Source organism: Cottoperca gobio, chromosome 16, assembly GCF_900634415.1.
Source record: "Cottoperca gobio chromosome 16, fCotGob3.1, whole genome shotgun sequence".
NCBI lineage: Eukaryota > Metazoa > Chordata > Actinopteri > Perciformes > Bovichtidae > Cottoperca > Cottoperca gobio.
In genome coordinates, this window is record NC_041370.1 from 22,955,011 (window position 1) to 22,982,752 (window position 27,742).

At 40.5% G+C, this 27,742-nt stretch overlaps 2 protein-coding genes across 3 annotated transcripts in view; both read left to right on the plus strand.

Annotated features, from left to right (window-relative positions):
- Window positions 1-26,771, plus strand: part of cep192 (centrosomal protein 192) — a 35,070-nt gene extending 8,299 nt beyond the window's left edge. Inside the window, 37 exon segments of the mRNA XM_029451259.1 lie at window positions 183-324; window positions 458-540; window positions 647-937; window positions 1,356-2,262; window positions 2,655-2,731; window positions 2,733-2,773; window positions 3,024-3,180; window positions 3,550-4,231; window positions 4,389-4,443; window positions 4,445-4,578; window positions 4,864-5,012; window positions 5,825-6,055; window positions 6,249-6,374; window positions 6,871-7,011; window positions 7,247-7,310; window positions 8,790-8,929; window positions 9,744-9,836; window positions 10,096-10,214; window positions 10,537-10,734; window positions 11,159-11,249; window positions 11,811-11,990; window positions 12,198-12,458; window positions 13,516-13,637; window positions 15,121-15,230; window positions 15,416-15,578; window positions 15,857-15,947; window positions 16,118-16,196; window positions 16,375-16,498; window positions 16,766-16,871; window positions 16,953-17,181; window positions 17,413-17,489; window positions 17,757-17,852; window positions 20,487-20,606; window positions 22,066-22,178; window positions 23,506-23,632; window positions 24,053-24,111; window positions 25,116-26,771. Of these exon segments, the coding sequence (XP_029307119.1) occupies window positions 183-324; window positions 458-540; window positions 647-937; window positions 1,356-2,262; window positions 2,655-2,731; window positions 2,733-2,773; window positions 3,024-3,180; window positions 3,550-4,231; window positions 4,389-4,443; window positions 4,445-4,578; window positions 4,864-5,012; window positions 5,825-6,055; window positions 6,249-6,374; window positions 6,871-7,011; window positions 7,247-7,310; window positions 8,790-8,929; window positions 9,744-9,836; window positions 10,096-10,214; window positions 10,537-10,734; window positions 11,159-11,249; window positions 11,811-11,990; window positions 12,198-12,458; window positions 13,516-13,637; window positions 15,121-15,230; window positions 15,416-15,578; window positions 15,857-15,947; window positions 16,118-16,196; window positions 16,375-16,498; window positions 16,766-16,871; window positions 16,953-17,181; window positions 17,413-17,489; window positions 17,757-17,852; window positions 20,487-20,606; window positions 22,066-22,178; window positions 23,506-23,632; window positions 24,053-24,111; window positions 25,116-25,248 (6,111 nt within the window). The 3' untranslated portion in view covers window positions 25,249-26,771.
- Window positions 26,772-27,501: 730 nt separating this feature from the next.
- The window catches only part of ldlrad4b (low density lipoprotein receptor class A domain containing 4b), a 212,055-nt gene continuing 211,814 nt past the window's right edge, over window positions 27,502-27,742 (plus strand). For both annotated transcript variants that reach the window (XM_029450880.1, XM_029450881.1), the window contains exon 1: window positions 27,502-27,668. The gene's annotated coding sequence lies outside the window, so the exon portion shown is untranslated. The remainder of the gene's footprint in view (window positions 27,669-27,742) is intronic.

The window sequence follows — 27,742 nt, forward strand, 5'->3', positions numbered from 1 at the left end:
TAATACAATAAATAAGCCAAACTACTCCATATAAAGTATAAACATTAGAGATGGTATGGTATGGACCCAGTTTAGAGGTGAAATACGGAGCAGGTGGCTCAGAATTACACATTTTTTCAAACCTTTTTTAAAGTCCTTTTTGACTCTAACATGTATTAAAAGTTTGTTCTTTGTTCCTCTAGCCGTCCTTTGGCTACATCATTACCTCTCCAGAGAAAAGGGAACCATTTCCCCTAATTCACCCCTCAGATTTCTCAGCTAGAGACAACTGTCCTCACTATGACACCATGGAACTCAGCAAAGCAGACAAAACACTCAACCCAGGTGTGTTCAAAGTTTTGTTGAAGAATCACGTTCCATGCTCCTGCAGTAATACCTGATCGTTTTTGTGTCTTTTTTATTTTTATGATTTAGACTGTGCTTTTCTGATTTGTAAATCATAATCATCTCCTTGCAGAGGACCTGGACAAAACTCTTGAGCCACCAGGTGAAAAGATGTTACTGAAAGGTGATCCTGATCAAGCACCATGTGAACAGGAGGTATAAGGACTTTTTGGATATCTTGATATTTCAATATGTAACATGTAATGTATGTATTACATGCACAGCAGTGTTGCTTTCTGACATACACTCACTTCTCCTTCAGGATCATACTGTCAGAGCTGCACTACCTGAACACAGTGTGGGCTCTGGCTCTGACTCATGCTTGGGTAACCAAAGCTGTGTGTCTCCCAACAATAACAGCAGCCATCTGATGCTGAGTATCAGCACAATTGCTTCAGCCATTGCTGATGCGTCCATCAGCACTGACCCATCGCAGCTGGCTGCCATGATCATGGAGCTGTCCAAGAGGAGTAGGGCGAGGAATCGACCTGAGTCCGCAGGACCTGTTGGACCTGCTGTCAAGTTTACAGAGGAACCACACTCGGCTGAATATGTAGGGCTTTGGATTTGTTTTATTTTTCAAATATTACGCTTATATTTAATCGTACGTTTTTTGATTTGGTTATTACCATGTACTGCAAAAGTGCTCTCAATCTTATGTTTTTGTTTTCTGGATTTTGAACAGAGATGTTATAAAATAGCTTAACCCAACTGTCAATATTATGAAATATGTTGATTCTTTATCTAGTTTTTATTAAAACGATCTCACTAGAACAAACTGAAAGACGTACTATTCCTCGTAAGTTATATTTCCTCTCTAGGACTTTACGAAGAACATGTACTTTTTTGTGGTGTTTCAGGTGAAATACTTAAATTTGAATCTGTATTTGTGATTCAGGGATCGGCAACAATGAAAGTGTGACCTCTGATCTCCTTTTTTAAATAAAAGCAATGTTTTTCCCCCTACATAGATCCTCCCTGAGCCAGATCAGAGCGGCATGCTAGACACACTGCAGAGAAGCACCTGTGTTGGAGAGCTGAGTGCCTTTGACATGGAAAGATACCTGAAAAAGACTGAAGTGTCAGACAGCACTGACGCCTCGTTGGCTCACACTACCTTTGACCTGACCGCCTGGGCTAACAACCTCAGCAGCTCTCAAAGGAACCCTCAGGGAGGATATCCTGGGGAACATGGGAGCTCAGCTCAACAAGTGGATAATGAGACTCGACAAAAGTCCACAAAAACGGAGGACAGAGGAGGAGAGACGACAAACACTAGCTCCTCTGCAGTGCCAAATGCATCATCTCCAGGTCATAAGGGACACTTAAAAAGAAGCTCTATTCCTCGTCCCCGTACATCTGTCACCTCTGCCAGAAGATCTGTTGGCTCAGGGCAGTCTTCCACTCTCGCGCCTCCTGCAAACAAAATGACTGGATGTGATACCTCTACTTCTTCTGCTATCAAGACTTTCTCAGACAAGGCCCTCACAGAAAATGGAGTCAAGCCAGGAGAACTGAACGCACAAGCATCCAACAATATTAGATCTTCCTTAGAAACATCACAAAAGAGTGATAAAGGCTCCTCATCACCTGGCTTGCCAAGAACCCCACCAGGCCTAATGAAAGGGCATCTGCCTTGTTTTAAAGGTTCCTCTTTTCAGCCCCAGAGGGTGAGAAGTGCAGAGCAGCAGCAGCAGCAGCAGCAGCAGCAGCAGCAGCAGCAGCAGCAGCAGCTACAGGAGGACAGACTGAGCAATTCTCCAGAGAAGAAACTACCATCCAGGAATATAATATCTGCTCCACTACATCGTAGCTTTGTGGAGAAGCATGTTGGCTTCTCTTGCCAAAACACCCAGCATCCACTAGACCCTACATCTGGTGAGTAAAAAGCAGAAATATGGAGCTTCTGATTAACGGTACACATGCAACAATTGTAATCACCCTTATTCAAACACCATATATCACCCTATTCAGTAGCCACCATATTATTATAATAATAATAATAATAATAATACAATATAAATTACATTTATCATTATTATTATTAAAGTGCTTTTCAAAACAAAGTATATTATTTCAGGCAAATAAACGAATACTAGTTGGAAATAAAGCGGTGCTAAAATTGATTAAAGGTGTTGAGAAGTGATTCAAAAGTGATTCTGCAAGCCTTGCATAATATTGCACATAATTAGAAAGTATTGCCACTGTGAGAATATCAAGATGGCATCATAAATGTGTATGTTAACTACTGTATAACTTTTGTTTCTCAGAGCTGCTGAAGGGTCTTCCTGAGCCCTGTGTGGAGGAGACTCAGTGTAACTTCAGACCGTCCACCTCTCCGCTTACAGCACTCCTCTCCAAGTCAGACCTCCATTCCCAGTGCTGATAGGTATTGTACTACATGTGGTTTTAATAAATCAAGGGACTGAATAGTAGTAAATAATAATAACTAGTAATCTTACAGTGGCTTCAGTTTGAATTCAACCCAAATTGACAAGAATGGAACTGTCCCATGAATCATAAATATTTAGTCTGTCCGTCTAATTTATTGTTTAGTTGATGCACATTACTACTGCTGGAAACGGGGCATTTGAGTCATTATTCATTTATTACTTTGTTCCCATGTTGTCTTGTCCCAGTATGGTGTCACCTGGGTCATCCAGTGGTGGCCTCGCACACAGACGTCCAGATCTTGACCTCTCTCCTCAGTCTACCTGCTGCAGCCCTAGTCTCAGCCGGCTCACATACATCTCCATAAATGATGGCACTGTCATACCTACACCCGAGAGGCAAAAGGTACCCTAGCACAAATTCATAGCTAAGCTCAGCTTCAACAGCACTGAAAGTTCCATTCTTGTTGCATGGCACATAAAGGTCTGTGCTCTGTGACGTGTATATAGCAACTATCATGGGGGCATTATTGTTGAAATGTTGGAAACGTGCTCTTTGACAATGTAAACTTCAAATGCTGCTGTTTGCCAATAATGTTGTTAATGTTGCTGACATAAAATGTTAAACATGTATTTTGAAGAGTACATGCTTCCTCTGACCTAAAATGAAGAAATAATTAGTTTTCTTCATCATTTGTGTAATCGGTGAAATGGTTCTAGGTATGTATTAACCATGAGTGTGGTATTAATTGTCTTGGGTTGTTGGCGTCCACAGAATAACTGTACCATGGCACTGAGCACCACCATCATCAGATTCAGTCCAACTCCACCTGTGGAACCAGATGCTAAGTCTGACATTGATATTCTTGACTTGCCCAAATGCCTGGACCAGGTGCGACCACAGCATTCTAAAAGTCTGGACCCACTACCAGCACAGAAGTGTAAAAGCCCGGGGCCCTCACGTAGTGCTTCTGGTCTGAGCTGTACTCGGAGCCAGAGTGAATGTAACTACCACTTCCCCGGGGACAGAACTGATGATCTTTCAGCAGGTTGCGGGAACCACAATCACCAGTCCAATGTAAGACAGCTCACTAAAGTCGACTCCGGCTATTGCAGTAATATGAACATTCAGCAAACTAACAGCACTGCACCTCCGCCCTCCCAGCAGTGGGGAGCTGCTAGCTCAGTGTCATCGTCAGTGTATGCTAATGGCCTTGGATTGCCTCCATCATACTCATCAGAGGGGCTTCACTATGTGCCCATCCCCAGCTTTAAGCCCCAATGTGCTGGCTTGATTGACCTTCCCCACCAAAGAGATATGCAGTCCCTCCTTGCTGGTCGCTCTCTTTTCAACTCACAGCTGGCCCAGCAGTATTTGGGACCTGAAGCTCCATTACATCCTGGTGCTTATCATGTGGGAGCAACAGGAAATGGTCTCTTCAGTGTATCCTCTACAGGCATGTCTTTTCTTCTTCTTCTTTCATAAATAAAATATTAAAACTGTGAAATACCCAGAAAGAATATTGATAATGATGCAACATGATGGTCAAACCCATATGATATATTATATAATAAGTTCAATTTATTCTGATTTCGCTTCCGTTATTTCCCCAGGCATACCCAACAGTGATCTAACGGTGAGACACGTCCATCCCACGTCAGGTCCTCTGGATTTCTGGCTCTGCCGGATCCCATCACCTCCCTAGACCCCACCAGGGCCAGCAGGACATGGGAATAATGGGAAAAACCTACAGTCAATATGGTGCAGATCCACTGGGGGCAGGTGGTCTTGATGAACTGAGAGGTAATATACTGTGTACACAAAATAAGATTTTACTGTTGTTACTGTTTATCTTAACTAATCACATACAGTGTGTGGACAACACTTTGTCCACACAAATACAGGGAGGTGATCATTTTCTTGTGCATATAAAAAATTGAAACTAGCAGTTTAACTCTGAATTTGTAATTCCTGCAATATATGACACTGTTCAAGTCTATGCATCCTATTAGACATTACTTACCACTTTTTGCATTGAGGGGCAGCATTTCCCCATATTAGCTATCCTTTTTCCACTGTCATCCTCAGGTCAAGTGGTGGTACCAGAAGAACTGCGGTTCCCTCACACCTGCTGTGTTGGCATCGCTTCACAAACCTCCCTTAGTCTCTTCAACCCCTCTGAGAGATGGCAGCAAGTGTCAATTACTGTCACCAGCTTGGCCATTGATGGGGAGAAGGTGAGCAGAAAGCAAAGAGTGTGATTAATACTATACAGTGTCAAAGCGCAGATGCTAAAAATATCTTTAAAATTGTGTCCAAAAACCATAAAATGTCAGCTTGTAATTAGTTGCTGTAGTAGTGACACGGAGTAAAGATTGACAGACGGGCAGAACTCTGTTGGCCTGCCTACATTTTGTGGGTGTAAATGGAACTTTTGGCACCGATTCCATTTCCCCTGTTGTAGCAAACCGCAGAAGTGAAGTAACTCGGGGGGGGACAGTCGATAGAAAGAGAAGCTCGCTGCTAACAGCTGTTTCTACGCACCACCCCCTGCTGATTTGACAGAGAATTGTTCATAAATTAAAAATATACATTTAGCGCCCTAATAGTGCTCCACTCTTATGTGAATGCTCTGAATAATAAATGTATTCTTTGATTTTGAAACGGGAGCTTTATTAGTCGTAATTTATATTATATTATATTATATATCGACACACATTAAGGAGGTTAATTGATTAAAAGCACAAAATTGTTTTATAATTTTTATTAAAAGTATTGTTGATAGGCTGACATGTATACCAAAATAAGTTATTTATTGGGTGAAACAAAGCGACTCTATGCACAATCACTCTTCCAGCACCCCGACTTGAATGATCCGATGTTTCATAACCACATTTTACCGCCGCTGCGATGATTTGACTGGGAGATTGGCAGTTGAATCAGGCTCCTTGGATCGAATCGCTGAATAGTGATTATTCGGGTTCATCCCCACTGACGACAATAATTTATTCCTCACTTTTTCTTCTATCTTCGTTGCCAATCCCTACAGGTCGATAGCTTTCCTTACCAGTGGCTTATAGTGAAGAACAAGACGATCATTGCCCCCAAGAGTACAGAGGAGCAGAAGGTGTTGTTCATCCCTCCACAGGCGGGGGTCTACCAGTGTGTCTTCAGTGTTAGCTCCTGTCCTGCCTCCGCAGAGACAGATGTTGCTGCCAGGGCCAACATCTTTGCTAGAAGGGTGGTGCTGGTTGCCATAGCAGAGAATCCTGCGCTAGAGGTGAGGTCCAGTAAAAAGATCACACTCTTTACTTGCTACATACAAAATAATGTTAAGTATTGATGGCAGAGAATCAGTCAACATGGTGTTTTTAGGTAATGTAGAAGTTACGTTGCATATTCCAACCTTTTACTGAAATTAAGTATGTTGCATAGTATGTAAGACAAGATCTCAAATCAATTTTGATTCTCAGGTTGAATTAAGTGAATCTGGCTGTCTGGATTTTGGAGACCTTCAAGGAGGCAGTGCCAGATCTCTTCCTCTCAAAGTGCTCAGCAGGACTCGTGCTACAGTGCCCATCCGTCTAGTCATCAGTGCAGTGAGTCAATAGTACATCACACACACACACACACACACACACACATACAGTGACCTCCAGTGGCAGCTCTGGTTTCTACACGTTACAGCTGTGAAAGTTTGAAACTCGGATGCACATTTGAATCCATCTTCTGAAGGCTAAGCATCAGGCTTTAAGATGCCATGTGACCTTTGGCATACAATACTCCTTAAGCTTATCTTAAAGTTTAAACTTCATCTAAGCTAATGACAGAGCAAAAACTAAAGAGTGTTATTTGTGTTCCGACATTAGGGAGAGGAAAGAAGTACAAACTAATCTGAGGGATCTCTTCCTATAATGACAATGCTTAAGTAAACAATAAAAGTTATCTAAACACTGGATGCAATTGGTCGTTTATAAATAGATCTGGTCTTGGCTTCTTAACTTTGAGGGTGTACTAGTGAGGAAATGAAATGGCTTTTTAACAACTGATCCTTGACCCTAACTCTGGTTCACATTTTACATCTCATTTCTCCAGAACGCCACAGCATGGCAATGCTTCACCTTTTCCAAGCACCCTGTTACCATTACTTCTGAGGCAACACAGCAGGCTGGACGCATGACCCCAGTGTCCTCTCCCTCGGTGATGAATCACGTGATGCATGCCTGCTACGGGGAGGTTAGAACTGCCAAAATCATTACAACCTTATTCAGCATCTTTGTCCCTTTCTTTATTATTATTATTATTATTATTATTATTATTATTATGGTATTCCCGAAAATGCATCAATGTGTGTTTGATACATTAGTTAGCGGTATGGGTAAGATGGCTTCACAGTTCCAATTCTCTGTCTCGGCTATTAATCAGTGAAACTGGCTTCATCAGTCACATGATAAATTGTACTTTTCTTCAGAGTCCACAGGGCTTCCTGGTCTGGGTTCACTTCAAGGCCCCTCAGAAGTACACAGTTTCTTCAGGTAATCAACCTGGATTCAATACTTTAAATACAACTTTATGATTGTAACTACATATTTATAACTGAGGGATCCCAAAGTCAGTGTAAACAATTCTAAATGTTTTCCTTTTTATTTTATTGTCATTTATAGTTATAGTTATTTGCAACAAAATCATTTTTATTTAAATATTTGCTCTGATCATCATGGCATTAGTAGTTTTAATTATGTATCATAAAGTGCTTCAGGTCATAATTCCCTCTAAAATATTTTATATTGCTGTGAAAACGTATTTATTCACGTTTCTCGCCAAAAACTAAATTTTACAAGTTAACTTTTGAATAGAATATTTGAATAGAGTTTAAACACATCATAATGTAAGTCAATGGGACCTCCGTAGCTTGTAACAGCTAACGGTCCCTGCACATTTCAACGTGGAATAGTTGTTCAAAATGTAGCTGCTGAGCGATGGTTATTCGTGCATGCATAGCAAACCTCCCTTTCATCACAAAGGCGTTCCAGAGAAGATCTTTGTTTCTCCCAAACACATTTCTATCGTTCCCGGTGGGACGACGGGTCGCCTCTAGTCTCGAGCCACTAGATTATTTACACAATATTATCATATGAATATTATTAACACTATCAATATTGATTATTTTTTTATATCCCAGTTATCATTAGTATTGGTATATTGTGACACTCCTAATGTGTAGTAAAGAAGCATTTGTGGTGAGTAAGAGGATTTGCTTTGTTCTTTTATCCCATGGAGAGAGTTCAGTCCAGTCAGCTATAGAGCACATAAGTTTCCTCTTATTAAATGCTGTACAGAGAGACTTGTGGGCATTTTACACAAAGGATGTGTGATATAGGTTATATCTCTTGATTATAAAATTGATTTGGCAACTAGAGCTTGCTCTTCAGTTTTGGAGTTTTGGCTGAGTATTAATTAAATAATGTTTAAACTCCCCGGGAGAGAGAGGGAGCGAAAGAGGCAGAGCTTATGTGGACCAGAGAGAGAGAGTAAGCATGGACAGAAGTGTAGACGTGATGCATAACCTTTCTTTGGAAGGAAGCCCAATGTTGCTGTACAATCACCTGCTTTACCAGTTCATTGTAGGGTCCGATACGAACAGTGACAGAGTTATGGCCAACACGGGCTGAATGTTTATTAGCAGGTCCACCTAACATACATCGGGTGTATAAAATCTCTAAACCACTTCATTTTTATAAACTATTTGTAATCTGCTCCTGGGTCTCGCCGGCGTCCAGGCGCCTCTCACTCTCTATTGATCTCCTTGCACTTCTCGTATTCAAAGAACTGAAGTTGCATCCAGTAAATGCTGTTTCTTAGGGTTGTTTTTCTGTTTTTGACTGGTGGCAAATACCACCAGCAGAAACCCTGATAATCTAAGATAAAATAATCTTTTTGCATTTGCATTTTCCAGGTAAAAGAAAATCACAAAACAGTGATTTCTGCTAACCCTTACTCTTTGTGGTCGTCAGGCGAGCTTGGTCCGGCTGATGAGTACAGCGCCCGGGTGGACATTGAAGTAGACTCTCCTGGTCCTAGTCATGTGATCAGGAGTGTTCCCCTCAGGGCCAGGTCTGGAACTGCAAGGGTCCATGCTCCTAAAGACCTGCAGGTAGTCCAGCTGCCATGTTTGTTTCACACTAATGGTGTAGCTCTGCACACTACATAGCAAAGACATTGTTATGTATGTATTGGGACAAGTCTTTGTAGCAGTGACATGGACCAGCTTGTATTGCATTGACATCGAATGTATCTGAAAATAACTACCAGCACAATGTATATTTAAAGATTATGTAAAAAGAAAGGAGATGACATGAAAGTGATTCAGGAGAAGCACACACGTGGTCTAGTCTAGACGATGGGGCTTATCAGTTACTTCCAATTTCTGTTTTAACAGCAGTGAGACTCTAACTCTTAACAGTTTCCAAATGAGTTAGTTAGGTGAACTTGAAGGTGAGACACAGAGATGGCATCTTGTAATTGTAAAATGAGGAGTCGTACAAAAGGCCAATTTAGAACTCTTCAGATCCAATCATGGTGATTTTCTGAGCGGTTTAAATAGCAGCACGCAGATGAAGAATGAGTCATGAATTTGCAGACCACTTCAACTCTTGGTCATTTTTAAAGTATGTGTAAGCACACATGGCCAATCGCTCCAGAACTTGCTATATTGTCTGAGGTTCCAAACTGCATTTAAACATGTATGGATCAGTCTTATCTATCGGCCGATTAAAATCAGATTTTGTTTCATATAATGTCAAAAGACTTTCAGAAGTGAAATTGCTAGATTAATCATAAATACATTACATTTAATTTGACAGTTTGATGTGAAACTAACTTTATTTTTATCATCATGTTTCATTCCTTGTTCAACTTTTCTTCTGAAGAGTTGGCAGTAAACTACTTTTTGTTCTACTTTTGTCTAGACTGTCAGCCTGTCTGCTCCACTGGGTAAATCTAGTCAACAGACTCTGCCATTAAAGAATGCAGGAAACATTGACGTGCAGCTGAAACTCAAGGTAATTATGACCTTTACCTTTCTTATGAGATCTGGGGTTTGAGTAAGCCTCTATGACATTTTGGGCTCAGACTGTGGCACATGCAGCAGGGATTCATTGATATTTTGCTTCTGTTTTTTTCTTGTTTTTTCCATTGTATCTCCATCGATTTGTTCTCCATCTCTTCCGCCTTGTTGCCTCCCAACATTCAACCCGCTGTCTCATACACGCGTTTTCCCTCTTCTCACTTATATTCTCTCTCTTACATTCCTGTTTATAGGGCAGTGACACTGAGGACAATTTCTCTGTGGCACCTGATGAACTGTCCCTGAGGATGGGAGAGGAGCAAGGCATAGTGGTCTCCTTCACGGCACAGGGCAGCAGGAAATATCAGGAGAGGTATACAAACATTTATTGCTTTTGTAGTAACCAACAGTACACTTGTGTAAATGAGAAACCACAGTTCCATCTGTTCCATAATCAGAATACGACTACTAGAGGAAAAGTCCACAGCTCATGTACAGCCTGGCTCTTTAAACTGGAAACAAACAAAGTTAATGCATTTAACCTCACTTATAATTGTTGATTCAATGCACTTGGTATGCTTGGATGAACAGTTAATAAGCATCAGTCTTGGGTTATGTCCTTGACTATGCCAGAACACGTTCAGTGGACATCTCGGCAACCTAATTGGGACTTGTTTGTGCTTGTTGTGTTGCAGCCTTCTCACCATCTTGGTGCTGCCATCAGGTCCTCAGTATGAAGTAAACCTGAAAGGAGAAGTTGTCCCGGAGGACTCTGGGAAACCTCTCAGTCCCTCGGCTGCTCTCTTTGGTCCTGGTGTTGCCAATGATGTTCCACCAATTCTTTCAAATAAACAGTTCGTAGCCTGGGGAGGAGTCACTCTGGGACGAGCTGTGTAAGCAACTTTTCCATTCATTTCATTATTACTTGGTTACTGAAAAACACTTTCATAAGTATCAATTATTCATCTGAAAGTAATCAATAAAAAGCCAAGGCCCAGTGGTCCACCTTTTTCTATTAAGCCTTGTGTAATGTTATTCATGAGGAGGGACAGAGGGTGTCTATAGGGAGTGTTATTTCTCACAAGCTATTTCAACATGATGCACATTTTCTCATTGAAGGGAGGGAAAGTACAGACTGCAGTAAGGAGGTAAAATCATTGATGGTGTGCATTCTTTAAAGGTCACATGACCAGTGAAAACTGGATCCAGGTTTCACTTGGGTATTGCACTTAAATTAGGACATTAGATATTGATTCTCAATCTCAAATAAAGATATTTAACTGTTCTTGCATAACTAACATCTGCCATGTTTTTCAGCCAACAGAAGCTGGTTCTAAGGAACAACTCGACAAACGCCACGCAGCAGCTGCGGTTGCTTATTCGTGGTCAAGACCAAGACTGCTTTCAGGTAGGTTGCAAAGGGAAGAACAGAGATGAGATGTTTATCAGAGTATCCTCACAACCTGTTTTTGTGTTTTGACATCCTGCTAGGAATCACTTGCAGAGTTTACTTTCATTTCCATAGTTTGTTGTTTGTTAATCAGCAATCCACAGCAAGTGTTTGTGACCAGAGGTGGTTTTATTTAATGGAAATAAAGAAGTACCGATTTAGCTCATGATGGACTATTCGCCAAAATATCGTCTTTTTGTATTCTATGCATTCTTCTTCCTCGTCAAAACCTGGTGCCTACATTTCACACAATGCAACCCGACCACTGGCAGATGCAGGTATTTTATGTTAGTAGCGGCTAATGTAGCCTTGAGCCTCGAGCAGAGATGAAGTGAGGCAGACTTCTGTAAACAGACTTTGATAGTTCACCTTTTTAAGGATCCAATTCTGTAACCCCTTTTCAGTTGTTCATCTAATAAAGGAGAAATGATATATAACCGTAATAGATCATTTGACTAATTGCACAATGAATTTCTACACTGATACAATGCTTAGTATTTAAACTTGTTTCTCCCTCAGCTCCAGAGTATGTTCAGTCCCGAAGAGCGTCTGACCCGACATGGAGAGCTGTCCATTCGTCCCAGAGAAGATGTGACCGTCCACCTGCTCTTTGCTCCCACCAGGGTGGCTTGCATGTTGGCCAAGCTGGAGATCAAACAGTCTGGAGTCCGGTCTTCGCAGCCAGGGGTCAAATTCACTGTGAGAATGTGACCGTTTCATTCCTGCCTTGTTCTCTTGCTTCTTTCTCTGTGGTCATCTATCACTTTGCATTTCCCTTGTGTTTTGTACATTCTCACTCTCTTTTCCTGCCTCATTTTCTTTTCTGTCTCTTTGACATGTTTTCCTCATTTCTAAAGAAGGACTTGGGCTATAGTTTGATTTGGTTCCTACATTTCCTATCTTCAGATTCCACTGTCAGGCTACGGTGGGACGAGCAACATCATTCTAGAGGACCAGAGAAAACAGGCAGATGGCTACGTGGCAACACTGACTGACATCGCTGTTAGTCGCGTCAGCAAAGTGTGTCTGTGCGTGAGGAACACTGGCTCCAGAGCAGCTTTCATCAAAGCAGTGGCCTTCTCGGATGTGCAGACACGATCCGTTATGGAACCCACTGTCATCAGCCTCTCCCCGTCACAGTTTGTACTGAAGGAAAGGACACAAGAGGTAGGAGAGTTGATTATAACTGATATGAACCACACTCTAGTTCAGGGAAATACATTTTTCAAAAAGATTTCCTAAAGTTCTACACAGACACTAGAGTTAATGATTATAATAATACGTGTGAATTTAAAACTGCCCTTGATTTAGTCTTGGCTATAGGCCCGATTAAATCATGAGAGTTAAGCCTTGTTTACAGTCATGCGGGCCTCCACAGATGACGCACAAGCTACAAGTCCTTTCTGCCCAACATGTTGTTCTTTGTAGTATTCTCAAACACCCGCGGGCGTACAAACTATTCTGTGACGAAGCAAGAAGTCAACAAGTGTTACCGGCAAAACGCCACAGACCAACCTCCCTGATGCAGAGGAGGAATTGTTATTAATTATAAACTCATATCAAATACGCATGGGAATATTTTATCCCCTCTGTACTGTCCCCGCAGGAGAGGAGTCAATTATTTGGAAAAACAATTGTATTCTGAGGAAATGAAGGTCAAATATCCTCTAAACAATTAATCAGCTGACAAAATATTTACTCAAATGCAGACTTCTAAGATCTCCTGCTTTTTCAAACCATTCAAACAAATTGTCCTTGGCTTTCTTAAATCCTGAGACATATTAATAGTGAAAATATGTTTATTATTTTTACTGCTTAATTGAAGCTCTTTTGCTTTAATCAGTATTTTGTGACAGTGATGTATGATAAGCCCCTCGTGCATGAAATAGCTGTAACGACCAATTGCACGATAACATGCAGAGCATTCGCGCAAAATGGTTCACACATGGCGAGCATACATCTAGCTTTAGTCTAGAACCTCTCCGTTCATTTTCAATTTCCAAGGACCGCTATTAACGGGTTATCAACATGTTCAATACTGACTCGATCGCAGCTTCCACAGAAAGTTCCACATCTGCTGCAGCCATCTTGGTTGTTCTTGAAAAATCTTCAACAATACTTATTTTTTAGTTTTTCTTTACAAATGATCTTATTCTCATGGCTGCCTGTCTTGCATATGCTGGAATATGACCTTCTTACTATTAATCTTTGTGTTTGATTTCAGGTGATCACTGTGCTAATAAAGTCCACTCAAAGAGAACAGGCCCTGTGTCAGTCGGGCAATGCGCTGCTGGCTACTGTCTGTCTGTTTTGTGGGGATGAGGTCTCCAGGCAGCAGTACAGGAGGTGAGACCTTCCAACACTTCAGTCAATTTGCTTTTATGCTATTAAAGCAGTAATGTTGGCATGTATGGGATTTACAGTAGTAGTGTATACCCAATAATTATATCTGAACTGTCCTACAGAACAATACAGTAAGAACAATGCAGAGAAAGTGAAACTGTTGACAGTTATGGGACCAGCAGTTCCTTTCTTTGATCCTTTATTATTGCCACAATAAGATCAAAAAGACGTATTGTCTATCTTACGCTTTGTTACACACAAAACAATGTGTGTGATATTCCTGCCTGCAGGTTATTTGTATCAGCAGTCTAACATACTAAGCCCACTCATGTGCGAGCACAGACATGCATACACAGACATATGCACACGGACACACCAGCCTCAGCTCAGATCCCCACAGACAGCAGCTGAAGCATTTATCAACACGAATCTAACAGCCTGTCCTGGACTCAAACCACAGCCAGTTGTATCCACCTATCAAACATCTGAAATAGCTTCAGCCAGCATGCACTATCAAATCAACGCAAAGGCAGACAGAACAAATAGCCATCAATAAAAACACAGCAACCCATTGATAGAATTCATCATCAATGGCACAGCGGCCAAATGTTATCACACACATTACAGTAGATGCACTTTTTCCAAAATATGAGCGGTAACAATAGGCTCCATTGCTATAGACTTCCCTGATCCGACTCAAACAAAGAGAAACGTGTATCCACCCATTCATTTCACGAGCCTTTCAGTCTGCAAAGTCATTAACAACACTGCTGAAGTCCAAATTCCTGGCTCTGCTGTTCTCTTTGGAGAGCCTCCTACTGCACGTCAATACTGCTAGCATTCGACAATGATGAGTACAAAATCTAATTTAGTCAGTTTAGTAGTACACTCGTTCTGTTCTCTTTTATCCTTCCTCTTTTTAGCACCGCTTTCTAGTTTGGGCTTGCTAAACAGCTCGCTAAAAGTGAGGTCACAGCCCACGTTATCACAGAAGAAAGGGAGCAGCGTCATTGGACAAATTAGCATTTCCCAGCAGGCCTTCTTCCTTCATAACTTTTGAGAAGAAATCAAGGAAATTTAAGTGATATGTAGAAATAATATTTGTTTAATAATAAGACATTCAGTTTTGGAACATTTAAAATCTAAGAAAATCAAGGAAAAAATATCAAAGACCATTAAAAAACAAAACTATAGGCCATGACTCAAACCATTGGTGTTATACACACAGCTGGATGGTGGTGTATATAGCTTTCACTTTAGTTATGAATCTCAACATTATCGTTGAATGGTTTCTCGGATGCATTAGATAATACAATCCCCTATAATCATAACTTGGCAAAACGTCCATATTTACGCCATTGATTTGTATCCTGGACTATAAATTGAAATGAACATGCATTGTTTCAAAATCATAAAGTTCTGATGGTTTATACATCCTGTTCTAGATGGTTCTGCTTTTGTGAGAAAGCTGTTTTTGTTTTTTCAGATTGCTTCAGAGCAAACCAGAGGCTGTGCGGAAGGCTCTGTCTGAAAACAGTCTGCTGAAGAACATCAACTTCTATGAAAAGTTCTTGGGAGAAGAAAATGTGACAGAAGGTAAGATGTCATTTTAATGGTAGTCAAAAAATATATATTAGATCTCTTCTTAAAAATAAAAATAAAAAGATATTAATTATTATGAAGGTACAGAGAAAATTCTAGAAATGAATTAATTACATTTATTTTTTATTGGAATACATGTCTAAAATATTGGTGGCTCTAATTATTTACCTTTTCTGTAGCATACGACCTGCCCCAGCGGCCCAATGAAGCTCACATTTTCTATGGAAATATGAGTAAGGTAGTGGTGTCGTTGCTGGGAAGTGCAAAGAGCTCAGACTGTGAGCAGAGTGACCACACTGAGCAGCTGCTGCCCTCTGCCAGACACGGCTCAGAGACAGACAGGTACTGTCAGACTTATTTCTAACATACTGTAATCCACTACGACACAACAGATGCATTCATCACTAACGGGGATACACAAATAAATTGCTTAATGTCTTTTCAGTATTGTAACCCATCTCAGATGTACATGGTTGCCGTGTACATTCTCCTTAATAAGCACACTGATTTGGTAAAAGCAATACTTAGGTTTGTAAACATTTTTTATAGTGAATACATTTAAATGAAATGCATCATCTAAGACACAATGTACAGTTTTAATGTCTTTGTGTGATTTCTAGTGGTTTGGCAAATGGCAACGTGTCTCTGGACGTGCTGCCAGTGAAAGGTCCCCAAGGTCCAGCACTGAGAGTGGCAGAGCCCACCTTAAAGGTACCATAAGCCCTCTTTAATGCACCTTAATAATTCAATTCAAGTAATGAGCTGAGTGTTCACTCCTGTGGTGCTGTTTCTACTGGATGAGATGAAAACATTTGTTTCACTGCATTTGACATAAAATATAATTATTGTTTTTAATGCAGAATGTCTTTTTTCCCCCTCAGGCTTCAGAGCCATTACACAGGCAGTCTGAGTCATGGACCATCCATCCCGAACAACTTGTCCTTGCAGCTCCCACCATCAGTGAGTAGAAATTAGATTTCAAAAGCGTGTTGTGTGAAACTTTTATCAGCTTAGCTTTGAATTCCACCACAGATTTTGAGTGTGGTTGTTGAGGTAATCTCCTCTAAACCAAAGGTGGATGACTGCAATGACATCTCATGAGTAGCCAGCACCATACATTTGCTTTTGCTGTTTTTAGATGGTGCAGCCGCCACCAGTCATGTTCAGATCCGGAACAAAACATCCAGAGAGCTGAGCTTTGATTTGTCCTGGCCCGCTCACTGCCTCACCATCACCCCTCAGCATGGAGTTATCGAGCCTCAGTAAGAATACACATTGTTGTTCAGTAGAAATGTATTGGCTATGGTAAAGTGGAGGCTTTTGGGTTAGAATAAGACCTCATGTATTTTGCTGGATGTCACAAGTGTTTCTTTCTTGTTTTATTTACACTTACAACAACATGTAGGTGATTATAATACATGTCACCAAAGCTTCAGTAAATTAACAAGTACAGGAAGAAGGTCCAATGCTAAGGTCTGCGTGTTTATGTTTTTTTATTTATTCTACTTGTGTCCCATTTCTTTAACAAGGTGCCACCTACAGATTTTGATCAGCCCCAACCCCTCACTAGCAAGTAAATCTACCCTGCTGCCATGGAGTGGACAGATTTATGTCCAGTGTGACAATCAGCAGAAGGTATGAAATACTTGAATTGATACATGAATTGTGCTGTGAGAACTTAAGCACTAAATGTGTACATTGTCACTATTGGTTCAGTTTATTAGGGTCCAAATACGTGGGGACCTGGCTCTGGATGTGTCCGCAGCCCCAACAGACACGACTCTGTCAGCGCTGCCTCCTCAGGCTGCCACTCCAGTGCTGCCTGTGTCCAGGCTCACTGCCAAGCAGTCATTTCCCCGGCATACCCCACAGGCCCCTCAAGCCCTGGTGGAGATCAGCAACAAGACCATCATGTTCCCTACCACTCCCTCAGGGGAAACATCAGGTAGGGAGGTGACTGACCAGAGATCACACGTTTCTCTCTTCCCCTACATTTGGGCTGTACAATACAGCAGAACATTGTGGTCTCAGCCTTAAAACAACAATGTAGAAGCCTGATGAAGAGAAATACTTTCTGTCTTCAGACTGATGTTGTTTTAAGTCATACTCTCTAGGCAGCACACTGAGTATGTATTCCTGTGGGAGACTTAAACCCTCTGTTGCTCCTCTACTTCAGAGGCCCAGCTGGAGGTGCAGAATGGGGAAGTGGAAGTGAGGTGGTACCTGTCATCATTCGCTCCTCCATATGTCAAGGTGCGTTTTTTTCTTTTAGCTTTTTTCTTATCTCTTTCATCTTTTCACTTCTTCATTTTGTTAACCGTTCTCCTCAGGAATCAAATGTTTGGTAGTTTATTTCCAATTTCTTTTGAATATAGTTTGTTTGACTGTACGTTTAGCTAAATCCTCCTCTTTTCTCATGTCTCTTTGGTCATTTCTTTTATTTTGTAGGTTTAATCTTATTTTGTCTTGTTACTGGCCGTTGATTGAAAGCAGTGACTCGGGTCCCTTTTCTCTCCTCAGGGGGTCGACAACACTGGAGATGTTTACCGGGCCACTTACACTGCTTTCAGATGCTCTGGGGTTTCAGGCACTCTGGGAGCCCATGAGAAGATGCAGGTAAGCAATCGCATCCAACTAGAGTTGTCTGTAATATTACAGCAATTTGTTGTGAAGGGATGGAACAAGATTAACTGAATATGTTGTGCATTACTGGGAAACAATCTTGTGATACTGACCAACAGTAACGCATGCTCCACCTACAACAGGGGTGTCCAAACCTTTTTTGAATGGAGGCCCAATTAGATAATGTGAAGATATCTTGGGGCCAACTGCTTCATGTTGTAGTTGTTGTTTTATATGTGTAATACACTTGTACTAAGGATTTTCTTTTCAGTGCCATAATATTTGTCCTTCAATCGATAGTTCAATAGGCTATTATTAATCAATATAGCAAACCATTCTTGCACATCTTCATCAAGGCAAAGCATTCCATATGAAACTATGAATTTTAAAGTGTATTCAGTAGCCTACATTACTATAACCAACCCACAACTTACACAAGTCTTAAATAAAAGTAGCAAATATTTGTTCAAAGTTCAATAAGTTGAAATGCACTGAACTGTTATAACTAAAGTATCAACATGACATATGACACTTTCAGTTATCAATAAAAACAATTCAACCCATCTCATAATGCAATGAATATTCACCATTTAAAATAGAAGTGTATACAGTCGCCTGCTATAACTTACACAGGACTTCAGTAAGTTCATCAACACAGCAAACATTTCCTAACAATCAGAAACTAGCTGTATGGAATCCAATGTTAGGGTCCCTTTTTAGAGCTAATCTAATCGTCTCTTATGATGTTCATTCTGTACACACGACATCTGTCTGTCCTGTGAGAGCCGTCGCTCTGCCTGAGGTTTCTTCCATGTTTGTCCTTGTCTGCTGCAAGGGTCTACGGACAGAGGGGTATGCATTACAGATTGTAAAGCCCCCTGAGGCAATTTGTGATATTAAGCTACATAATAAAATGTTGATTGATTGTATACTGCATTAGAAAAGTATGCAGTTAAAACAACCAAAGAGTTAATAATGCATAAAACAATAGCCAAGCGTCGGCTAGAAAACACACAAGAAGAAGCCTATTAAGTATACAGTTAGGTCCATAACTATTTGGACATTGACACAATGTTCATCATTTTGTCTCTGTACAAAGACCACAATGGACTTGAAATTAAACAAGTGCAGACTTTCAGCTTTAGTTTGAGGGTATTTACATCCAAATCAGATGAATGGTGGAGAAATTACAACACATTGTATTACGTGGTATCCCCTTTTTAAAAGGGACCAAAAGTAATTGGACAAAGTAACATAATCATAAATGAAATTGTCACTTTTAATATTTGGTTGCGAATCCTTTGCAGTCAATGACAGCCTGAAGTCTGGAGTCCATAGACATCAGCAGACGCTGGGTTTGGTCCCTGCTGATGCTCTGCCAGGCCTCTACTGCAGCTGTCTTCACTTCCTGCTTGTTCTTTGGGCAGTTTCCCTTCAGTTTTGTCTTCAGCAGGTGAAATGCTCACTTGGATTCAGGTCAGGTGACTGACTTGGCCATTGCAGAACATTCCACTTCTTTGCCTTAACAAACTCTTTGGTTGCTTTCGCAGTATGCTTTGGGTCATTGTCCATCTGCACTGTGAAGCGCCGTCCAATGAGTTCTGAAGCATTTGGCTGAATATGAGCAGATAATATTGCCCGAAACACTTCAGAGTTCATCCTGCTGCTTTTGTCAGCAGTCACATCATCAATAAATACAAGAACCAGTTCCATTGGCAGCCATACATGCCCACGCCATAACACTACCACCACCATGCTTCACTGATGAGGTGGTGTGCTTTGGATCATGAGCAGTTCCTTCCTTCTCCATACTCTTCTCTTCCATCATTCTGGTACAAGTTGATCTTTGTCTCATCTGTCCATAGGATGTTGTTCCCTCTGTATTTACTCTGGTGAAGTCTTCTCTTGATTGTTGACTTTGACACAGATACACCGACTGTACCTCCTGGAGTGTTCTTGATCTGAACTGTTGTGAAGGAGAAGAATTCTTCTGTCATCCACCACAGTTTCATGGTCTTCAAGATCTTTTGGTGTTGCTGAGCTCACCAGTGCGTTCTTTCTTTTTAAGAATGTACCAAACAGTTGATTTGGCCACACCTAATGTTTTTGTTATTTCTCTGATGGGTTTGTTTTGATGGTTCAGCCTAATGATGTCTTGCTTCACTGATAGTGACAGCTCTTTAGACTTCATATTGAGAGTTGACCTCAACAAATTCCAAAAGCAAATCCCACACTTGAAACGAACTCTAGAACTCAAGCAAAACCGGGTTCCTTCTGTACCTGAGCTCTACTGTGAAACTTTACACTTATCTTTCCGTTCCTTTGAACTAATCTATACTTTAAATGTAAAGAAAATTGGTTAATGTGGGAAATTTCAAAACTTTGATTTTAGTTTCTTTTGAGAATTTTGTTTGTTGATTGGTTTTATTTGCTAGTAATCCTAGAGCTATACTTAGTGAATATTCCACTTGAAAACCTCGCAGCAGTAAAACGTATTGCTGGTTATGAGGCAGTTGACACATTTGACTTTCCTAGAGGTTGGCCTCTGAGAACATAACAGTATAACAAACATTTATATGGTTAAATTAAGTCTGACTATTTCCTCAAAATTTTCTCTCGCTATCTCAGGTGCCTATTACGTTCCTGCCCAGGGACAGAGGGGACTATGCCCAGTTCTGGGACTTGGAGTGCCATCCTGTGTCTGAGCCCCAGCAGAAAACCAGAATCCGCTTCCAACTCTGTGGCACTGTGAGGACTCTTTCTTTTGGATTGAAGCGCCGTATTACATAGAGTAAATGTGCTCCTGTAGTAAAGGACTTTGGAATAGATGATATTTATTTTTTTATGTTAGAGGTTTAATTTTGCTTGTTGTTGTTATCAAAACCACTCTGTTAAAAATGTACTGGCTTCATCTGCTTTCTTTGAAGTTCATTTTTCTTTTTATGTTGATGTATGTTGCTAACATACCACAACTTATTAGCTCAGGAGTCACTATGATTCTGAGTTTTGTTATTGTATCATCATTGACCGCAAATTGCTCCCGTGAGTGTGAGCGTATATCTCCTGATGGGCAGGTGCCATCTTTGTATGGTAGTCTCTGAATCCGTGTATCGTTCGTTCTTTGGGTTTTCCCTTTCAAAACCGAATTGGAATAACAGAAGAAGTCCACCTTCTGAGGGTCTGACTCACTGTTCCTTCTGTACAGCATTTATAATCCTTCTTACTGTATGCATACTTATCACAAGATCATCTCAGCACAGCAGAATATTGCCATGTCTCAACCCAAGCTGTGAAGACAAACTACTGCCTTTTTTCTCTTATCTTCAGTTTGTCCGTTTTGGTTTTAAAACAAAAACACAAAACAGAAATGTTTCCAATTTTTCCTTTCTAAAAAAAAAGACTGTTTTTCTGAAGCAGTTTTGAAATGTAAAAACCAAGGAATGCATGTGTATGAATGGCGTTGTGTTGTAAAGCGCTTTGAGTGATTGCGAAGACTAGAAAACTCACTACCTAACTTGTTTGACTCTCAAACCAAACTGACTGGAAATATTCACTGTAAAACATTAGAATTTGTCGTTATTACCTTAATCCGTTTTTGTTTTTTTACTATGGCTTTGTAGTGTTAGTGACAGAATTTACAAATGAGAAAAGTGGGTTGTGAGATGGTAAGAAGAGCCACCCTGCTGAGATGAGCCTGCAGGCTTGTGTGTGTGCCGCTTTAATGTGAAGTGTTATGACAGAGCCAGTTAACTTAAGAGCACACATGCACAGCAAGTGGGATGTCAGATAGATGACTACACATAAGTAGGTTAAGTGGCCAGGATGTTAGGGCTTTTGTTGCTGTTGGCTTATTTCTTACATGCAGTGTTAAAGTGCCAAACCCTGCAGTGGTGTTAAATGCTAATCTGTAACTGTGGTTTGCAAGACTTTGATTTCGATATGTACCTCACAGTCTGATGTGGAACTAAATATGGATGACGTTTAGTTTTATCATGGCTGCATATGGTACGTTGAAGATTTAGTAGTGATGTGTCTCTCAATCAGTAACAGTCACATGTGTGCAAATGTGCATGATGTACTTGAAAGAGGTTAGAGGATATTTTTCCTCAATTGTGTTTTGTTAACATTTAGTTTTAGTTTGGAGATGGCAGCTGGCATGTTTTTTTTTTTTGCACTTGCTAGCCTAAAGTTTTGTCTGTGTCTAAAGGGAGTAAAGTCTGGACCAGTGGAAGGACCACAGCAGGGAGACTGCTCTCTGGTGAAGACAGAGGCCACAGTCAAGACCAGGAAGAGAGCTGATGTATCAGCCGGCAAAACCAGGTGAGACCTGGGCTACGGTCGAACAGTCTTTTATTGCCGAGGAAGGTTCCTAACTGAGTGGCAGCCATGATATACGCTGGTCGAATCTTCTAAATCAGTGGTTCCCAAATGGTCCAGTCTCAGGATCCAGTTTTCTCCTGAGTCATTAGTTCAAGGTCCACGCATAAAATAACTACACATTAAATTATATTTCACAAAATGTGGAGCTTAAAACTCAATGAAATAAAACATATTGAAGGTGCAATTACTTAAAACTAAGTAAAATAAAGGCAATGAATCCAGCAAAGTGACAACATAAAAGTGCTGCAAAGGCAAAGCATGTTAATAGGCCAATTAATACACTAATAATAATATTAAGGATTATGGTGTGTGTATTCTGTGTAAAGTAGCCGGTCCGCAAAAAAATCTCTACAGCAGGAAACTACACTTCAAAATAAAAGCTCTATTATGGAAATTACCTGTGCTTCAAAATAAAAGTTTTAAAATATTTGTTATATTTAGACCTGACTCGGTGACTCACTTCCGGTCCATTCAGAATGGTCCCACTCTTTGACTGTAACCCACCAGTTGGGAACCACTGCTCTAAATGCTATTGGAAGGGAGCTTCAATGTTTCCTTTCTTATCGCCTTTAGCAAAGGATACACTGAACCATCCTTTTCGAAAGGAAAGGAGATAATGCTGTCCCACAATTCCTTGCAGCAGAAACATTAAAATGACGGACCATCAGTACCGTCGGTAACATCGGCCGTCACTGTTTAATTGTACACTATAGATAAATTAAGAAAATCCTTCGTAGGAGGTGTAATTCTGTCTTGGACATGAATCCTGACATGAATTATTCAGCATCTAGTGTGTCACTGTAGCCTACACATTTTATATGCGTTATTAATAAAGTTACTAAAAAGAATAATCTCTCTGCCGTTGTCCAAGGGCAGTTTGATTCTCTTAGCATCACACTTGTCTTTTCCTAAGTCCCTATAATTTCTCCTTCACATCTTTCCTTGACCTCATGACATTTTCCATCAAGGTAATGGAAAAGACATAGGACGTAATATTTTTGATTATTCAACCGGAGCTCTTTTCTTTTCTCATAATGCATGAAAGAAACTGATGGTTATACAATGTGTTGCATACTGGTTAGCTCAGCCTTCATGATGATAAATGATTCCAGTACTCATTACAAGTCATTTATTTATGTTTTGATATTTAAAATGTACTGTAATGACTGAGTTTAATGTAAAGTAAATTATGCTTTTGAGTACGTTTCTCATCTTGAGGTGCTGATGAGAATGCTTTCAGTTCAAATGCATGATTTATAATTCTCAGTCAGGAGGAGGCTTTGCGGAGAGGTGTGTATTCTCCACAGGATCTTTACACCTTCTCAGCCACACGGGTGGGTGAATCCAGCACTCTGAAGGTCAACATCCGCAATAACTCATCCGACACACATGAGGTGAGGCATGTCCTATTCTGAAAGAGATTTCAGGAGGGGAAATGTTTACTTTGTCACTTACTGCAGCAGAAACTGAAATGCAGTAAAAACATATGCAGCACTATCTATTCCAGATAAACTGTTTCCTTGCTTTAAGGCAAGGGGCTCTATAAAAGGTGTTTTCTATCTAATATAAATATAAGATGAGATCTTGTCAATTTGGACATAGAGGTTCAGTGTATTGAAAAGAGGCAGCAAGTCACAGTAACAGTGCTGATACTGGTGTACAATGTGTACACTGTTATTCCATATTGCTGATACAAATTGCATGACTGTCTCGCTTATTTGTACTGAATGATAAATGTAATAACTCCTAACAATAGTCATTGTGTTTTGCATGGATTTAATATTTGATGTGTGGCTTCTCTAATTGACTTGCAGCTGACATTTGTAAACCCTATGGAGCCTTTCCACATCAAGCATTCCAAATATTCTCTGAGGTGAGTCCACTGCCCATTATTCCTGACACAAACTGTCTATTCTGCACTGTTGATAGTAGCTGGGTGAAACATTGGGAATCAGAGGTTTATAATCTCTTTATAATTAATGTCTGACTCTTTTCTTTACTTGTTAATGTGCTTCCAATGTAGGGTTTTAGTTAGAGACGGTTCTGCATAGATTCTCTCATGCAACAAAGTAGCTAGGCATTAATATTTAGTCAGGAATAGTGAACACAACTCATGCTCTGTGATATAAACTTGGAGTCTGTGTAATGTTGTTTTCCCATTGCGACTGCTCACTGTTGGAGGTCCTGTGAGATGTTGGGACCTGGAGGATGATGTTTCTATATACGGTACACACGGAGAGTGCTGATGTTACCCCCAAGTAAAGCCTATGGGAGGGGGTGCCTGGCCACAGGTACCAGCTGTGCCGTGGGACTGCGTTCAGAATGAGAATCCACAACATGTGCTTTGTATTGTTTAAATGGGAAAAACAATGCAACAGTGGTACGGGGGGAAAACACTTAATTTACTTCCTCTACAAGAATGAAGCATTGTCAGACATATCACTGCATGTCATGACTTTCTCATCTCTGATGTTGCCGCAACCTGAACCCGGCCCAGCCCTACAGTACGTGTGTTGTGAGCACTGCTGTGTGTGGACTTGTGGTAGTCTTGTGGTGACCCCAGCATGCTGTGGCTCTTCTCGTGTTCTCTCATTACCATCACATGCTGACCCATTTATTGTCTATTTATTATGCCGTAACATCTTGTGTGCACATGGATTGGAGTTAAAATATTTAACTTTTTGAATAAAGTGTTTTTAAAGGTTATTTTTATGTCCTGATTCATAAAGTGCAATCCTAAATACTTGATTTTAGATTTATGTGAACATGCATGTACATTTGTGCTGGTGCACGTGTGATGTATCCATGCTGAACATTTCAAATTGGAATAATCTTCTACTATCTATCATTTAACTGTTCTTCTTTCCCACCCATTAGATCACAGCACTATCTGAAGCTACCCGTCCAGTTCAAGCCCAGTACTGCAGGCAGACACGCTGGCTTGCTGCTCATCCAGTCAGAAACAAGTGGAAGTCTTGTTATTCAGCTGACCGGTGAGGCAGTGCCTTAAATCTACCATCCTACGCCACCTCCTCATGCTGGCTGGCTGGCTTTGGGTGGATGCTCTTCCCTGTACTATTCATCATGGGACAGACGAGAGGAAAACAGAGGAAAAGGAAACTTGCACAATGCTAAGGATCAAATAAAAGCAACCATAGACTCAAATTCTTCCCATTATCATATTTGGGGATGCTCTAGAGATATTTTTAGAGATATTAACTGGAGATGACTGAGACTCTGCTGCCAACACAGGCCCGTCGGCCTCTGGATGTGGCACAGGTGTCCTCAGCTGGCCCATGAAAAATGATTGTGCCTGTTTGAGCCTGAGGCTGAATGATTTAGTCTGACTGCCTCACAGTTAGTCTGCACCCTTCTGACATTTCACAGAGCTAATGATTTTTGCCACTTCTCTCTGGATCTGGTATTTGCCTTATCCCCGAGGCAGCATTGTTTTTGCCATGGCCCCTGTCAGACAGTACCAGTTGGGATGCATTAAGAAGTACTTGGAGTTTGTCACACAGTAATTCCTTTTGTCTCTTATTTGGTAACATGGCTGTGGGGAATGTTTTTGATTTGATTTCTTTTTTAAAGCCAAACCGTAGATGTTTTTTGTTGCCATGTTGAACAGTAAACATCTCAAAAAAGGGGCCTGGCTGTTGGGTCTCGAACCTGATAAAGTAATTTCTGGTAACTCGTGATTGTAACAAGACTACAGCAGATTTATGGATTCTTATTTATAAAAATCACACATTTTCAAATGTAGGTGTATCTACATTTCATAATGTTGCTACTCTTCTGTTTTGGTGTGGTTTCTTTGGAAATGCCTCTCATCATGTGGAGCCCACCTGCACATCCTTTGTCAGCACCATGTGTTGACTTCCCAGCAACCTCCAAGACTTGTTCCAAACAGTCCAGATGTATTTAATTTAGTCATGATCAGTGCAGCTCACAGCAACATTAGGGTAGTTAATGATTGTTATTACATGCTAAAAGAGTTTCCTCTGGTGGGGGTTTTGTTCGGCAGCTTGCCAGGCCTGCTTAGTATGGTTACCATGACAAAACGGTGTTAATCACCGTTCCAGTCAGAGAAAATTACCTCCAATTTCTTTTTTTTAGCTCTGGGGCAAATGGCCAAATTTGCTTGAGGGTATTGGATTCACATCATACTCGTTTTTGGAACTGGAATGGCATGGGGAAATCTATGTAAACTTCATCAAGGATGTGTCGTTAACCTTTTAGATGCCACACATTGTGACAACCCTTTGGAAATTAAAAACACTAGAGTTGAGCATTATTTTCCTGCCAGTAGGGCACATTTTAATGTCAGTATATTAGAAGGCAGTATATTGTCACAGGCTGCACTCAACACGCCCTGACAACTTCCTCACATTTTGATTTACAATTTGCACATGCTTTAAATAGTATATAATGTAATATATTGTATGTACACATTTTGAATAAAGTTTTGTGATACATAGCTTGGCTGTCTTTTAAGTTGACGTTATTAAAGAAAAAACAATATTTATGAAAGAACTATGGTAGACTCGTAGCTTTCTGTTTATTTCCCTTCCTATCTCTGATTGGGCTCTGGTGTTTTTTATTTTCTTTGCTTTATCATCAGTGTCCTGTGTACAGAGAATAATACTATAGTAAACATTTAGACACATTAAAACTGAATAAAAAGATGAGGATAAAACGGGATTAAATCAGCTTTTGATACCATGCAGTGTATATACTTGCTGATGATATTAAAGATGAAGGTGACATTGCGCCTGTACTGTCTTTCATGACGTCCATCCAAAATCAAAGCCTGAACACAATTAAATAAAAATGTATAATTAATTTAAATGGATTACTATGTTGTCTTGCTCTGATTTACTGTTAACTTTGTATTCGGCAGCCTTCAGAAGTTCAACAGTCCAGGCTTCAGACAAAAGGGGATCATGTGTGCATTTTTATAATTTTTACTACAATAGTTTTATGCTCCATTTCTGTTTTATTTTCTATGAATTTCTTGCATTTTATGATTTTATGAACTATAGAGATAAAGTTTACTTACTGCTATAACATCTGCCTTGCTAAAGTTATTTTGAAGAAATGAGAAGCTAATCTGCTTTTAAGATGTTCTTCAGCAAGGCTCCCAACACTGGGGATGCTGTTATGTGATCCTATGACCTGAAGCTGAACGGCCACACTTGTAGCCCGGTCGGCTGCTATAAGGAACAGGTCCTGCATGTGTCGCCAAAGCTTCATCCTCCTCGCGGCTGTCGGCAGCATGTACTGTACAGTACAGCAGCTGAGCTTTATTTTGCTCCCCAGACTGGAAACCACTGTAGTGCAGTTGGACTTGACGTCTAGCAACACACACAACATCCCAGACTTTAAGCACGCAGACACGGCGACTTAGCACGTTAGCGACTGCATTTACAGGTAGGAAGCCTGCGACATTTTCTCAGTTATTTCTGTACATTTGTTGCATTTTTTTATGCATAATGCTGTAGTCG